Raw genomic sequence first — 13,722 nt, forward strand, 5'->3', positions numbered from 1 at the left:
TGACTTTTACATCGATTGCTTCTACAAACAGGCATGGGGCTGACATTGTCAGCAAATCATCATCATATAACCTCAGTCATGCAGAATGCAATGCTATACACAGCCTCAAAAACAATTCTAGCTTCATAATCAAACAAACTGACAAAGGGGGCACTGTAGTTGTCATGAACAGAACAGATTATGAACAGGAGGCGACTAGACAATTCACCAACACCAGATTCTACAAACTCCTCTCCTGTGATTCCTCTAAAGAATACCAAAAAAATCCCTAAAACAACTGCTCACAGGCTCCCTGATTCTACTCAGGACCAAATTTAAACACCCCCCCCCCCCCCCTTAATCCCCAGCCAGGAGTTTTCTATCTGCTACCCAAGATACACGAACTTGGAAATCCCAGATGATCTCAAGCCACAGGGACTCATTTAACTGCACAGCCACTAATGTGATCTATGCAATCAAATGCCAGCAATACCCCTCTGCGATGTATCGGCCAAACTGGACAGTCTCTACAGGAAAGAATTAATGGACACAAATCAACATACAGAAAGGAAACACAGAAACCTGTTGGAAAACTTTTTAACCTGCTTGGGCACTCACTAATGGATCTCAAAGTCACGTGTTGTGGAATTGTCCTGAAACAAGCCAAAAACATAGGAAGCATTGGAACTTAACTTCTTTTACAAGTTTGGGAGCCATCACAAAGGTATGAATGAAGACTTTACCTGGCTCGCACACTATCTTCCACATCCTAATTACTTAACCAACCAAACAATGGGTACTTAAGAACAATTTGCACCTTCTCTATTAGCTTCTTGTAACATGAACACACTACTTCAGTGGTCACCAACCAGTAGATTGGGATCTACTCGTAAATCTTGGAGCCTCTGACAGGTGATCCTGACTGGTTTGGCCACATGGCTATCAAGTGCCAGCACTTCAGCTGCTCCTCCTCCCACTGCTGCACATCTCTGGCCCTTTGCCGTGGAGCTGTCCCCTTAGGATCCTCCTGTTTGCTGTGCAGGGCAGGGCAGGGAGAGGATGGGTGTTGACGTCAAGGTTCCCCCTTCTCCCACCCTGTATCGTATCTCCACAGAGCAGAGAGGGGAGCACAACAGGACTAGGGATATAGCAAGTTTGCTGGCGGCTTTTGGGAGTGGTGCAGGGCCAGGGCAGAGGTGAGCAGGCCTTAGCCCCACTGCAACACCGCCCACAAGCCACCTCAGCTAAGCAGTGCCCAGCTGGAGTCCACATCCTGAACCCCTTCCCAAGTCATGAACCCCCCTTCTGCACCCCAAGCCCCTGCCCTCACCCTGCATCCAAACACCCTCCCAGAGTCTGCACCTAGAACCCCCCTCTGGCATCCCAACTGCCTGCCCCACGCTCACCTCAGAGCCCCTCTCACACTCCAAATCTCTTAATCCAAGACCAGAGCCTGAAAGCCCAAACCGCTGCACCTGCCACTTTCACGCATGGTGAAAGTGAGTGTTGGGAGGAAGGAGGATGGAGTGAGCAGGGGCGGGGCCTCAGAGAGAGGCAGGGCAAGGAACACAAAGGAGGCAAGGTAAAGATATTTGAATTTAAGGTAGATCTTGGATTGCGCTTAAATTAAAAAAGTGATCTTGTGTGTAAAAAGGTTGGAGACCACTGCTCTACTTCACTTTTTTCCCTTCCTTCCCCCCATTCCCTATTTATTTTAACTGGATTTGTAATACTCCATTCATCTGAAGAAGTGGGTTGTACCCATGAAAGCTCATGATACAATCTACATGTTTTGTTAGTCTTTAAGATGCTGCTAGACTATTTGTTGTTTTAAATTTTTCCAGTCAACACAATTCTGCTTAGCTATATCCGTATAATTTTTTAATGTGTGCAATTTGGCTGAGCTATGGCTGCTCTGAGAACTCTAACTTGGTACCTCTCAATTATGTTCAGTTATAATTACATGCAAAAATGTCATTAATGCAACAGTGTTTTGTAATTCAAATTCTGCGGCAGCCTAGCACATGAGAACCTGACCATGAAACAGACTATAAAAAAAATGTGGAATTGTTTAGTTATTTGTTTTTTCATTTACCTTGAACATTTATTTCACTGATTACAAACTATGATGTGCAACATCAGGGGGGATTTGGTTTGTTAAAAGATGTTAAAAAGAAAAAATGTTAATTAAAATACCCAAGTTCTTTCTGCTTCTTGCAATCTTCACTTATTAAAACTGGAAGAATTGCAAACATTTTGTTTACCTCTTACTGTTCATGAGGTTTACTCTTAGCATTTCTTCCAGCATGAAGAAGGAAAAGCAGACATATCAGTTTTAGTTTTCCTTTGAGGGTGATGTTTGAAGGGAATGTTGGTTTTTAATAAGAGGTTCAAATTTAAGTTCTTTTTAAAAATAAAATCATGGAAACATTTCTCAATCTCTGGTTTGGTAAGAGATCATGTTACACCAAATCTCATGCAGCAATATCTTTGACTAGGTATTGTAAACTGCCATCTTTCCCAAATTATTTATACAGTGACGGTGCATAATACCTAATTGCTGCTATCCTGGACCCGGATTCCGCAAACTTTGTCTAGTTAAACAAACACTGACGCACGTTTAACTTTAGGTACACACTGAAGTCCCATTGACTTTAATGGAACTTAAACAGGTGCTTAGGCACTTTGCTGTATTTCAGCATGTGCTGTATGAACATCAGAAAGCTTTGCATAGTATGTCAATGATATCAGACATTGTTTCAGTGGCACATTACTTGCTGAAACTTGCTTTTGGCTGTTCAAAACCTCTTTATACTGGAAAGGAAGTATTTTTAGTCCATTTTTATTTTCAGTGACAAAGACTGCATTAGTTAGCTGCAATTTGTTGGGGTATAGGATTGCACAGCGTGCTGATAATAGGATATAGAGTCCCACACTTTTATGCCGATAAGCAATGCTACTGTGCTTAGGTACAGAGAGAAGCAGGAACTCACACACTGAGTCAATGGCAGAAGCCAGGAATAGAATTCAAGTTTTCTGACTTCCAGTAGCTGGTGCGTTATCTACCAGCCAAAGGGCCTAAATACAGCCTAGGGCAGTGGTGACGTGGAGCTATGAGCTCTTCAATGACTGTGTGAAATCACCATTTCATAGTCTCAGCCAAGTTTTCTTTGAGAACGGGTTTCCAAGGAAGATCAACACAGTGAGCACTAGAATACTCTTGCTTGCTAGCTAATCTCAGCAGAGACATCAAGGATGGAAGGACAGTAGGGAATAGGTTACCTCCTCTAGATCAGGAGATGTAAGGGAGGGCAGGGCAGGAAAACTTTCAGCATTCTTGTCTGGATTATATTCATTGCATGCACAAATATGGAACAAACTTGTACCACTGGTTAAAATAAGACAAGCATTGACAAGAAAAGTAGTCTTTTATTTCAATGAATATTTCTTGGCATTAGGCAGATATTAAATAACACTGTATTGCACAAGACTATTAACATATTGACAGCAAAAGGTAGGAGAGCATAGCAAAGTTTAGAACAGCAGCGTGAGTCACATCACCTCATGCCACTCAAAAGCTAGTTAATGCTGCAACCACCATCAAGTGGGACTCGACTGAGAAATATAAAATGAGGATTATTCCTTTTATTCCTTTGTTAATACAGTAAACGCTGGAACGATCAACAGTAAAAACAAATATTTGCATTCAGTAATTAAACAGAGTGAAATAGCCACAAATTGCTAGGCATGCATTTTCTTTAACAGCAATTTGCTAATGCATAAATATCTCAAAAACAATCTTCAAGATTTGAATAAATCAGACAAGAAATTAAGCTTTAATTCTACTTTATGCATAAATACATGACCTACGTAATAAAATTTTACTTCACTATATATATATAATTTATATATATATATTAAAAGAAAGTAGACCATTAGATAAGTGCAAGCAATTTTCCTCAAAAGCAAAAATAATTTGGAACCATGCCCAGAAAAGCTTTTCTCTTCTTCTTTCTACTCCAATAAGTTCACATTTTGCTTAAAAAATGATGACCTACCATCTGCTATGTTGGATAAAAATTCTATCTAGTATCTTCTTGGTGCTACTAGAATGTCATCATTCTTACTGACTAAATGATGTGATATTTCACTAGAAATCTGAACTCATTGTATCTGCATGTAAACATACCTTTCAATTACATTAACCAAGAGGAAAGGGGAAACAAAAACAGCAAAAGGAATGTTACACTCGTGTTAGTGAGAAGAGTGAGGCAGTCTTCACTCTGATACACGTGCACACAGACAGACACACACACACACACACACACACACACACACACACACACACACACAATCAGGCAATGGAATCTTATCCACTAGCAAGTTGAGGAATGATTGAGAAGGCATCCATTTGCAAGCAAAGCTTGAACGACAAGCCAGCAGTTTCTCTGCAAACTGTCCAGAGTTTAATTAGAACTGACTTGCACTGCTTGGATCACATTGTAACAATCGCACGATAGAGGGATCACTCTTGGCACCTTTAATAAACTCTTCGAGGGACAGTTTACCTTCAAGGGAGAAAACAAAAAACAAATCACTTGCATTGCAAGATCAAACAAAGCTTAAAAATAAAACCTTCACCAAATGCTTAAAAATACACATATCCTACTACAAATGGGTTTAAGGTTGCAGTGCAGAGGAACCAGGCACTCTCTTCTTCCTCAGATCTGGATGCAGTATTTTTTTCAAGTAAACAAATATAATATTTTACTTTCTCATTTGGCATTAAACATGGACATTCTCGAGTTAAAATAATTGCATTTAGATCAACAATTTAAGCAGAGAACTGACTTGTACAAAACTGGAGAACATATACTCATAAAAGATGTATACAAACTAGTCTAGAAATGGTCTTGAATCAAGGGTGAGATTTTAAACCCTCAAACCCCAGAGTATTTGCACTAAATTCACTGATAGGTGATCATATAACAGTGTACCTAACACTGGGCAACACGATGTAGTTTATCCCACATTTACAATTACTACTATGGTCAGTTGCACTGTGGCACAAGAACAGCCTCACTGAAGGCCTGTAGGTGATGCCTTGCTTATTGAGCTGTGCAAATCCTTTGCAATCAGACCCTTACAGATGGGTTTTTCCAGACTTTGTTACAAACCTGAAACTTGGGCCAACTTCACCAATTTGAGCTGATTTATGGAGTTAGGTTTGAAAACCATGGAAAAAATCTGACTAGGAGTGACCTTTAAAACCAACCGAAGTGTAAGTGCCTATTAATCAAAATAACAAATAATTACAAATTGCAAACTTTGGTCATCTGCCACTGCTGGCAAGTGTAGGACTGTTCTTTTATAACAGTTCCACTCTGGGACCACACCTATAAGCCCTGGGCTGGTGGAATTTCCACTGAGCTCAGTGCAAGTGCTGCTTACAGAGGTTTTCAGGACTTCTTCATTAGCTGTGATTTGAACAACAGTATTGAAATATAATTATATTTTTGATCAATATTTGGCATGTAATGCACTTGCAATGGTATTCTCTTGTACAGGATATGACACATCCACAGCTGTACGGAAATAAACCATAAAACAGCATTTATAAGAAATGAAATGGCTCCTTCTAGGATGATTTCACTGGCCTCGACAATTCTCCCTGGAGCCAATGTAACCTATCCAGCAGAAGGGCCATGATACAGGGTGACTGAAGTGTACTGCATTCCTGAAATGCCTTCTATCTCAAAGTTTATTACAAGTTGGCAAAGTTTAGAATAGCCAATGAACCTACTTACCTGTCTAAAGATATCTGCAAGTGCTTGCAGGTCTGGAGTGATAATTAGTAGATGCTAAAAACCAAAATACTCTATTCACTATCGCTACTGCAAAAAGTTTTTAATATGTGTATTGTGTTTAATCAGCAAATTTTCGTATTGTTAATTGAAATATTTGCTACTGGGATTATCTTTTACATAAAATATTCTGGCAGTCACATCCGTTTACATTACATCTGTGTGAAATGCAGTATTTCATACAATTATTTACAACATTCAAAGGCAATTCTTACCCAATTTAAATTGCCTCCATTATAGAAATAACCACCGCATATTTTTGTCAAGAGAAAATTAACTTTGTAAAACACTGCAACACATTTTGTATAATTTTGTGTGATCACTTACCACAGCCCCAATCAAAGTAGAATTTTAGCTTGAATCCTCACTTGGGATTTTAAACCCATGGAAAACGAACACACTAACAAAAACATTCCCCTGTGAGAACTGTCTTATAATTTTTGAGTTCCACCCCCTAGGTTATACTCTTTGCTTCTGAGTCATGTGGCTTTTTTTTTGTTTTAATTGCTCTCTGCATATGTGTTTAGTTACATACCCCAGAGCATGATATTAAATTACACTTTTTCTTCCTACAACACTCATTCCCAGCATAGCAGAGCATCCCAATGCATTACAAATGCATCTGTTCTTGCACTCTATTTTTACTGTGGTATGTTTTTTAGACTAACATACATTTATTTGTTCCAAATGGAAGCTTCCGATCACAGATTCAGATTTTGCGTTCCACTTTTGTTTGTTGTCCCTTTGGGCTATAAGTTTAAAGACAGATGTGTAACATTTGTTTTTATTAAAAATATTAGAGAAACTACACACCAAGATGGTCTCAGCTTACTGTGGGAACAAGGACTGGATTCCGTGGTCAAGCGACAGTACTACACCTTACCTGGCCAAGGTTTGGCACCTGCCAGGAGAGCAGAGATATGTAAGGGCCCAAAGCAAGACAAAGCCCTGACGGTCTGAACAAGCTGGTTTTTGATAAATCACCAGCATTTTTTAGAAGAATTTTTGTTTGCCAAAGGTTTCCACAAAACTTTGCACATGTTGATCGTGTTTGTTTTTGTGAGACACTCCAGGGCAAAACACGAAGCAAAACCTGGCAGCCTTGCCCCACTGCACAGCTGACAATGAAAAGCCATACAATGAAATGAAGCATACAGACAAGGTGCTATTCTCCTCTCTTGTTTGGAGATGGCAGGAGGGACAGCTAATGGGATTCTTTTGAAACATAAGCACTGCTCCATTACACGTTCAGGATGTACACTCTATTACTTAGCAATACATTACTTACCGGAGTGACGTTTTGCTAGTTCTGAAATTGCTTTAATGAAGCTATCTGCATATTCCAGGTTTTCATAGAATCATAGGGCTGGAAGAGACCCCAGAAGGTTATCAAGCCCCGCCCCCGCCCAAAGCAGGACCAATTCCAACTAAATCAACCCAGTCAGGCCTTTGTCAAGTCGAGACTTAAAAACCTCTAGGGATGGAGATTCCACCATCTCCCTAGGTAACCCATTCTAGTACTTCACCACCCTCCTAGTGAAATAGTTTTTCCTAATATCCAACCTAGAATTCCCCCACTGCAACTTGAGACCATTACTCCTTGTTCTGCTATCCGTCACTACTGTGAACAGCCTCTCTCCATCCTCTTTGGATCCTCCCTTCAGGAAGTTGAAGGCTGCTATCAAATCCCCCCTCACTCTTCTCTTCTGCAGACTAAGTAAGCCCAAATTCCACAGCCTCTCCTCTTAGGTTATGTGCTCCAGCCTCCTAATCATTTTGGTCACACTCCGCTGGACCCTCTCCAATGCATCCACATCCTTTCTATAGTGGGGGACCCAGAACAGGATGCAATACTCCAGATGTGGCCTCACCAGAGCCGAATAAAGGGGAATAATCACTTCTCTAGATCTTCTGGCAATGCTCCTCCTAATGCAGCCTAATATGCCTTTCACCTTCTTGGCTACAAGGGCACACTGTTGACTCATATCCAACTTCTTGTCCACTGTAATCCCCAGGTCCTATTCTGATGAAGTGCTACCTAGCCAGTTGGTCCGCAGCCTGTAACAATGCTTGGGATTCTTGTGTCCCAAGGGCAGGACTCTACACTTGTCCTTGTTGAACCTTCAGATTTCTTTTGGCCCAATCCTCTAATCTGACTAGGTCACTACGGACCCTATCCCTGCACTCCAATGTATCTACCTCTCCCCTTAGCTTAGTGTCATCTGCAAACTTGCTGAGGGTGCAATCCATCCCCTTATCCAGGTCATTAATAAAGATGTTGAACAAAACCAGCTCTAGAAACCAACTGCCAACCTGACATTGAGCCACTGATCACTACCCGCTAGGCCCGACAGTTTAACTAGCTTTCTATCCATTTTACAGTCCATTTATCCAATCCATACCTCCTTAACTTGCTGGCTAGAATATCATGGGAGACCATATCAAAAGCTTTGCTAAAGTCAAGGTATATCACATCCACCGACTTTCCCATATCCACAAAGCCAGTTACCTCATCATAGAAGATTTGCCACACTGTCCCATCACACATCTCTGCATGCCACAGGGGTCACAGAAGGATGACTTTACATGCTTTAGTTTTGTATGCCTCCACATGTAGAGCCAAAGAGTGAAATCCTAGCCACATTGAAGTCAATGAGAAAACTCTCATGGAACTCAGCAAAGCCAGATGTTACCCCAGGGCTCTAGCTACTGTCAGTTCAACAGAACAGGACTCAGAGAGCGCCATAAAAGTCTCTAAGATGGAACAGTTTTTCTATGCCTAAGGATCATAACCTTAGAAGTCAGAAATCACTGGCCTTTTCAGGGCTGGAAGCAAAACTGCTGGATCCCACTTGGAAATGGAACACCTCTCCTTTTCTAATAAGCTAATGCTCCTTTTTCACCCATTGCACCCTGAAATATCAGATTTGAAATTCTTGAAGGGCATGTTTGCATGGCAAAAGCCTGCAAGTCAGCTAGCTCCGGTAGCCTCGCTTGAGTCCAATGAGCAAGAGTAACAAGAACAATGAATGGAATAACAACGTACAAAAACCTGTAGGAGAACACTTCAATCTTCCTGGCTACACAATTGCAGATCTAAAGGTAGCCATCCTGCAGCAAAAAAACTTCAGGACCAGACTTCAAAGAGAAACTGCTGAGCTACAGTTCATCTTCAAGTTTGACACAATCAACTCTGGATTAAACAAAGACTGTGAATGGCTTGCTAACTACAAAAGCAGCTTCTGCTCTCTTGGAATTCACACCTCCAGATCAGCTACTAGAAGTGGGCCTCATCCTCCCTGATTGGATCCACCTTGTCATCTCCAGCCTGATTCTGGCCTGCATATTTATACCTGCCTCTGGAAATTTCCACTACATGCATCCGACGAAGTGGGTCTTTGCCCATGAAAGCTTATGCTCCTACACTTCAGTTAGTCTATAAGGTGCCACAGGACTCCTCGCCGCTTTTGAAGAACAATGAAGACAGTGAAGTGTGGGCTTCAGCCAGCGGAGCAAAAGCCTGGAACATACCCCATACGTATTTTGCTCGCCAGCTTGCACCGAAGCAAGCACGGTGCTGTATTTTCTGCCTGTGCTCTGCACACAGCCGAAAAGTGGTCACAGGCCCAAGACTGAAGGCTGCCCATCTTGGGCCTCTGACCAAGGTAGTTTACTGGGAACATTTTACAGCTGATGGGATAAGGTGGAAACATTTCTTTGGCAGGGTGATGAGGGAAAAACAACTGAGTCCTCTCACCAGTTGTAGTCTGGGGAGATGAGTTAGTGGGTAGAGTGGTGGCTAACACTGTCCGGTACATTAATTGATCATGTGGTTACATAAACGTGCCTCCAAACGTGGTGTATATTCCAATGTGAACGCAAACCTGCAGCCTGACGCAGTTTTGTGGAGGGGAAGGGAGAATCAACAGCATGTCAGGACCACAGAGGCAAAGGTTGCAAGTTTGAGAACTCTGCCTTAAACACATCTTCCTATCAGCACTTCCCATAGACCCCTCCTCTCTGCTCACTGTTCTATTCTTGGTCAGCAAAACTTTTCTAAGCAAACTATGGATCTAAGTGCTGCCTTTAGATAATGGATAATTAGAAAGTGCAATTCTGGGCCAAATTTTCAGATTTTCAATTTTGCAAGGTCAAGCCCCTGTTTAAGGGCAAACTGTGCCTTTCAAAAAAAATCTGTCCCTAAATGATCATTGATGCAGCTGTATGGAATCAGAAAACCTAAAGATGCATAAAACAGAAATGTAAAATTGAAGAAGGGCTGAGAGATGAATAGAGGTACAAAATTCAAGGCCAAATCCCACTCTTCTCATGCATACAATTAGCCTCATATGAGGGAAATTAAGAAGAGCTGGACCTTGATCCTCGAGCCGTAGTGCCCACCAGTTCTGAAGCAGCAGCCACTATAGTGGCTACTGCTATAGTGTACTAGCCGCACTCAACCAGCCAAGCAGCCTCATGTGGCTAGCGGGTTGGACACCACTGCCCTAGTTCATACCTTCCCAGAGAGTACAAGTTGAAGGCACGTGGACATTTCAGAGAAGCCTTTTCACACACAGAAATGACAATGAGATGGAACAGACTGCCCGAAACAGTAGCCGCAGCAGCACATGAAACCAAATAGTAACAAGAAAAAAAAAAAGAGGGTGTGGGGGAAGAGAGACAGTAAAGTGACTAGCATCTTTGCTTCCCATCTGAATAGACAGATGCATCCGTTCAGTCTGCCAACAATTACAGTAGGCCATAGTCAACAATTACAGTAGGCCATAGTCCAAGATGGCTGGGTCACACTGAATACAATTTTAAGCATAGCGCTGACTTTGTTCTACTAGCAAGGGCTACTTAGATGGAGGAATAAGATTGCTCTATGCAATTTGATGTTTGCAGAGGCAATCATGTTCTTGCCTGTCAAACAGTACATGAGATTGATGTGGCACAGACCCTAATGGGAGCAGAGTGTTTTTTGCAAAGGGAAAAGAAGGATGATCCTGTTATGGAACACACTGGATGGGTGTAGGTGAGGTGAGCAGGCCACATTTGGAAACACAGCAAGGTAGAAGAGGGACCTCAATCTTCTTTCCCCCTTTTCTCAGGGAAGAACTCCCTTCTCCCCTCTACACTCCCTGACATCCTCTCCTCTTGGAGAATACAAGCTAGAATATAACCATAAAAACTGGAGTGAAAACACTTTACTCTTCACTACCAGGCCCTACCTCAGGTACTGTATTTGTCATCCTGTATTTGTGTTCTTTCTCTCTGACTTCATACTCCTCCCATTTCTATTCTTCGTTCTATTTTCCTCTGCTCATTTTTGCCTTTGCTCACTTTTTGCAACCTAGCTCCCCTCTTCACCTATATCTATTTTGCCATTCCTCTGCCCCATCACAGTCTGCCTCTCCTGGGCCGTACCACACTTTGTGACTCCCCAATGGTGCACAGACCACATGAAGAAGCATGGCTGCCCTCACAGGGCAGACCAGTCCTGTTCTATAGACATGGCCGTGCAGCTGAGCTGCCAGGAGTCTGACACAGTGCCTGATTTCACAGATGGAGAGGAGATACACACGTGACATATTTTCTCAAACCCTCTGTGGAGGAAGAGACCAGAGGGCATGTCAGTGCAGCAACATGCAGCAAACCAAATCTGGCGATGGGACTTATTTTAGATTAGAGATGTAAAAATGTAAATGGCTGACTGTTCAACCAATAAGCAGATGCTTAATTGATTAATGCTGTCTGTTACACTCAACCTCCTGGGGAGGTGGCTTTGCTGTGGCATGGCAGTGAATCCTCTCCCCAAGAGCTAGGCAGGCCAGGGCTGCCAGCTCTGCTCCCAGGGAAGAGGCTTCACTGCCACAGCAAAGCAGGGGCAGGGGCTAGCAGCCCTGCTCCCGGGGAGGTTTCGCTGTGGGTTCTGCAGTATAAAGTGAAGCAATTCTGGTCCCCTGTCGTCCCTTACTCTTTACACTGTAGTGCCCACAGCACAGGTAACCATGTAACTGCTGAGATTCTCAGTGATTACATGGTTACCCTATTACACGATTTTTAAGATCCCTACTTCAGATGCACCCCCACTTAGGTTGCTGCCAACTTCACTAGGGGTGTGTCTAGACTACAGGGGTTTTGTCGACAAAAGTGGACTTTTGTCGACAAAAGTATACCTGTGTCTACACTATTGCCGAGTTCTGTTGACATAACGTCGACAGAACTCGGCAGTTTTGTCAACGGCGGTAAACCTCATTCTACGAGGAATAATGTCTTTTGTTGACAGAGTTCTGTTGACGGAAGGCGTGATTGCATCTACGCTGTCCTTTGCGTCTACACTCTCATGTCGACAAAGTGGCTTGCTTGGTCAACAGAACTGGATGTAGTCTAGACGCTTTTTGTTGACAAAAGCTTTGTCAACAGTATCTGTCAACAAAAGCCTGAAGTCTAGACGTACCCTAGCTTAGTTGGTCAGCAGACAGTGTGTGTGAAGGGGCAAGAGTTACTGAAAAGAGGAACAAACACCTTTGTGCAAAAGATACCAGTACAAAAATACCAGTACTAGTCTGAAAAATAGGGACCTCATTGGTTTCTACAAACACAGCTTATTTGCCTTTATTTTGATTACAGCAAACAGACACTCAGATGTTACTGAGACCGACTCCACGGTGAGATGGCAGATAGAACTGAAGCCTCCCTAAGAGCATTTTTTCTTCTAAATAAAAGTTGAGCATTATCAGTAATGCAAAACTAGAAATAAGGCATCAGACAATGCTTGCTTATTCCTAAGACCTATTTAAGGGCTTCTGGTGGAAATCATACCATCATTGTTTGTGTCCATCTGTCTGAAGATTTTGTCTGTTCGTTTCTCCGGAGTGGACTCGTCTTCTGGCATTTTCATTACGGATGACACCATTTTGTAGATTGCCTAAAAAAAAAAAAAAAAAGTTATAGAACATCAGGACCAAGGAAAGGAACTTAAGCTTTCAGCAATAAACAAAGGAAGACAACCTAGGCAGACAGCTGAAAACACCTATAAATAGAAAACCCCAAAACAAAAGAAATTATGAACTAGATCTGCTTTTTCCAGCATTCATTTCTAAATTTAGAAAACCACTGCCTCTTCTTGTTTACCCCCTCCCATTTTTTTCCTTCTCCCCCACTCCCTATTTCTTTTAGTTCTGGACATCCAACATTGGTCATTTGAAGAATTGGGCTGTGCCCATGAAAGCTCATCTACATGTTTTGTTAGTCTTTAAAGTGCTACCAGACTATTTGTTGTTTTTTAAGTTTATCATGAGATACAGTATGCGCAATACAAACTCCCCTGCCAATTTAATTTCTCCCCAGCCTTTCCTAGAGCAACTGTTGTTGCGGGGAGGTAAAAGATTTTCACTCTCCAGCTAAATTCTGCTCCTAGCAACCCTCGCTGAAGCACTCAGAGATTAACCTTGATGGGGATATAACTCTGCACCCCATATTCTTCATAGTGATAACTTTTATGCTTGATTATGATGTATTTTATGCTTGATAAATCATAAAAGGTATCATTGGAAAGGTTTTGGATTGCCGAATATGATTAGCCTATTGGAATCCATGAATCATTTTTGCATATGAAGTTATGAATACTATGTATCTGTATTTTAAATGTAGTTACACCTGGGGGACACCCACTGGATAAGAGGCTTTCAGTCCAGATAGTGGTTGGAGAAGGGCCTATTGTTTTTCCTAGACTGAAAGCATCTTGTCTGGTGGGCATCTTGTATAAGCTTATCTCCTACTTGGGAAGCCTTCCTGTGAATGTGCCAAACAACCTGTGAATGGTGGTGCTATGACTCTACAACAATGGTGGGCAACCTGCGGCCAACTGGGGTTC

General features: G+C 42.1%; 1 protein-coding gene across 4 annotated transcripts in view; it reads right to left on the minus strand.

Moving 5' to 3' along the window:
* Positions 1–3,388: 3,388 nt before the first annotated feature.
* The window catches only part of HPCAL1 (hippocalcin like 1), a 190,488-nt gene continuing 180,154 nt past the window's right edge, over positions 3,389–13,722 (minus strand). For 3 of the 4 annotated variants that reach the window (XM_075923505.1, XM_075923504.1, XM_075923503.1), the window contains 2 exons: positions 12,669–12,774; positions 3,389–4,547 (listed from right to left, as the gene is read on the minus strand). In XM_075923505.1, the coding sequence (XP_075779620.1) occupies positions 4,450–4,547; positions 12,669–12,774 (204 nt within the window). In that variant the 3' untranslated portion in view covers positions 3,389–4,449. Of the gene's footprint in view, positions 4,548–6,656; positions 6,745–12,668; positions 12,775–13,722 lie in introns of all 4 variants that reach the window. The other variant, XR_012902518.1, reaches the window with a different exon arrangement.

Source organism: Pelodiscus sinensis, chromosome 3 (assembly GCF_049634645.1).
Source record: "Pelodiscus sinensis isolate JC-2024 chromosome 3, ASM4963464v1, whole genome shotgun sequence".
Classification (NCBI taxonomy): Eukaryota; Metazoa; Chordata; order Testudines; family Trionychidae; genus Pelodiscus; species Pelodiscus sinensis.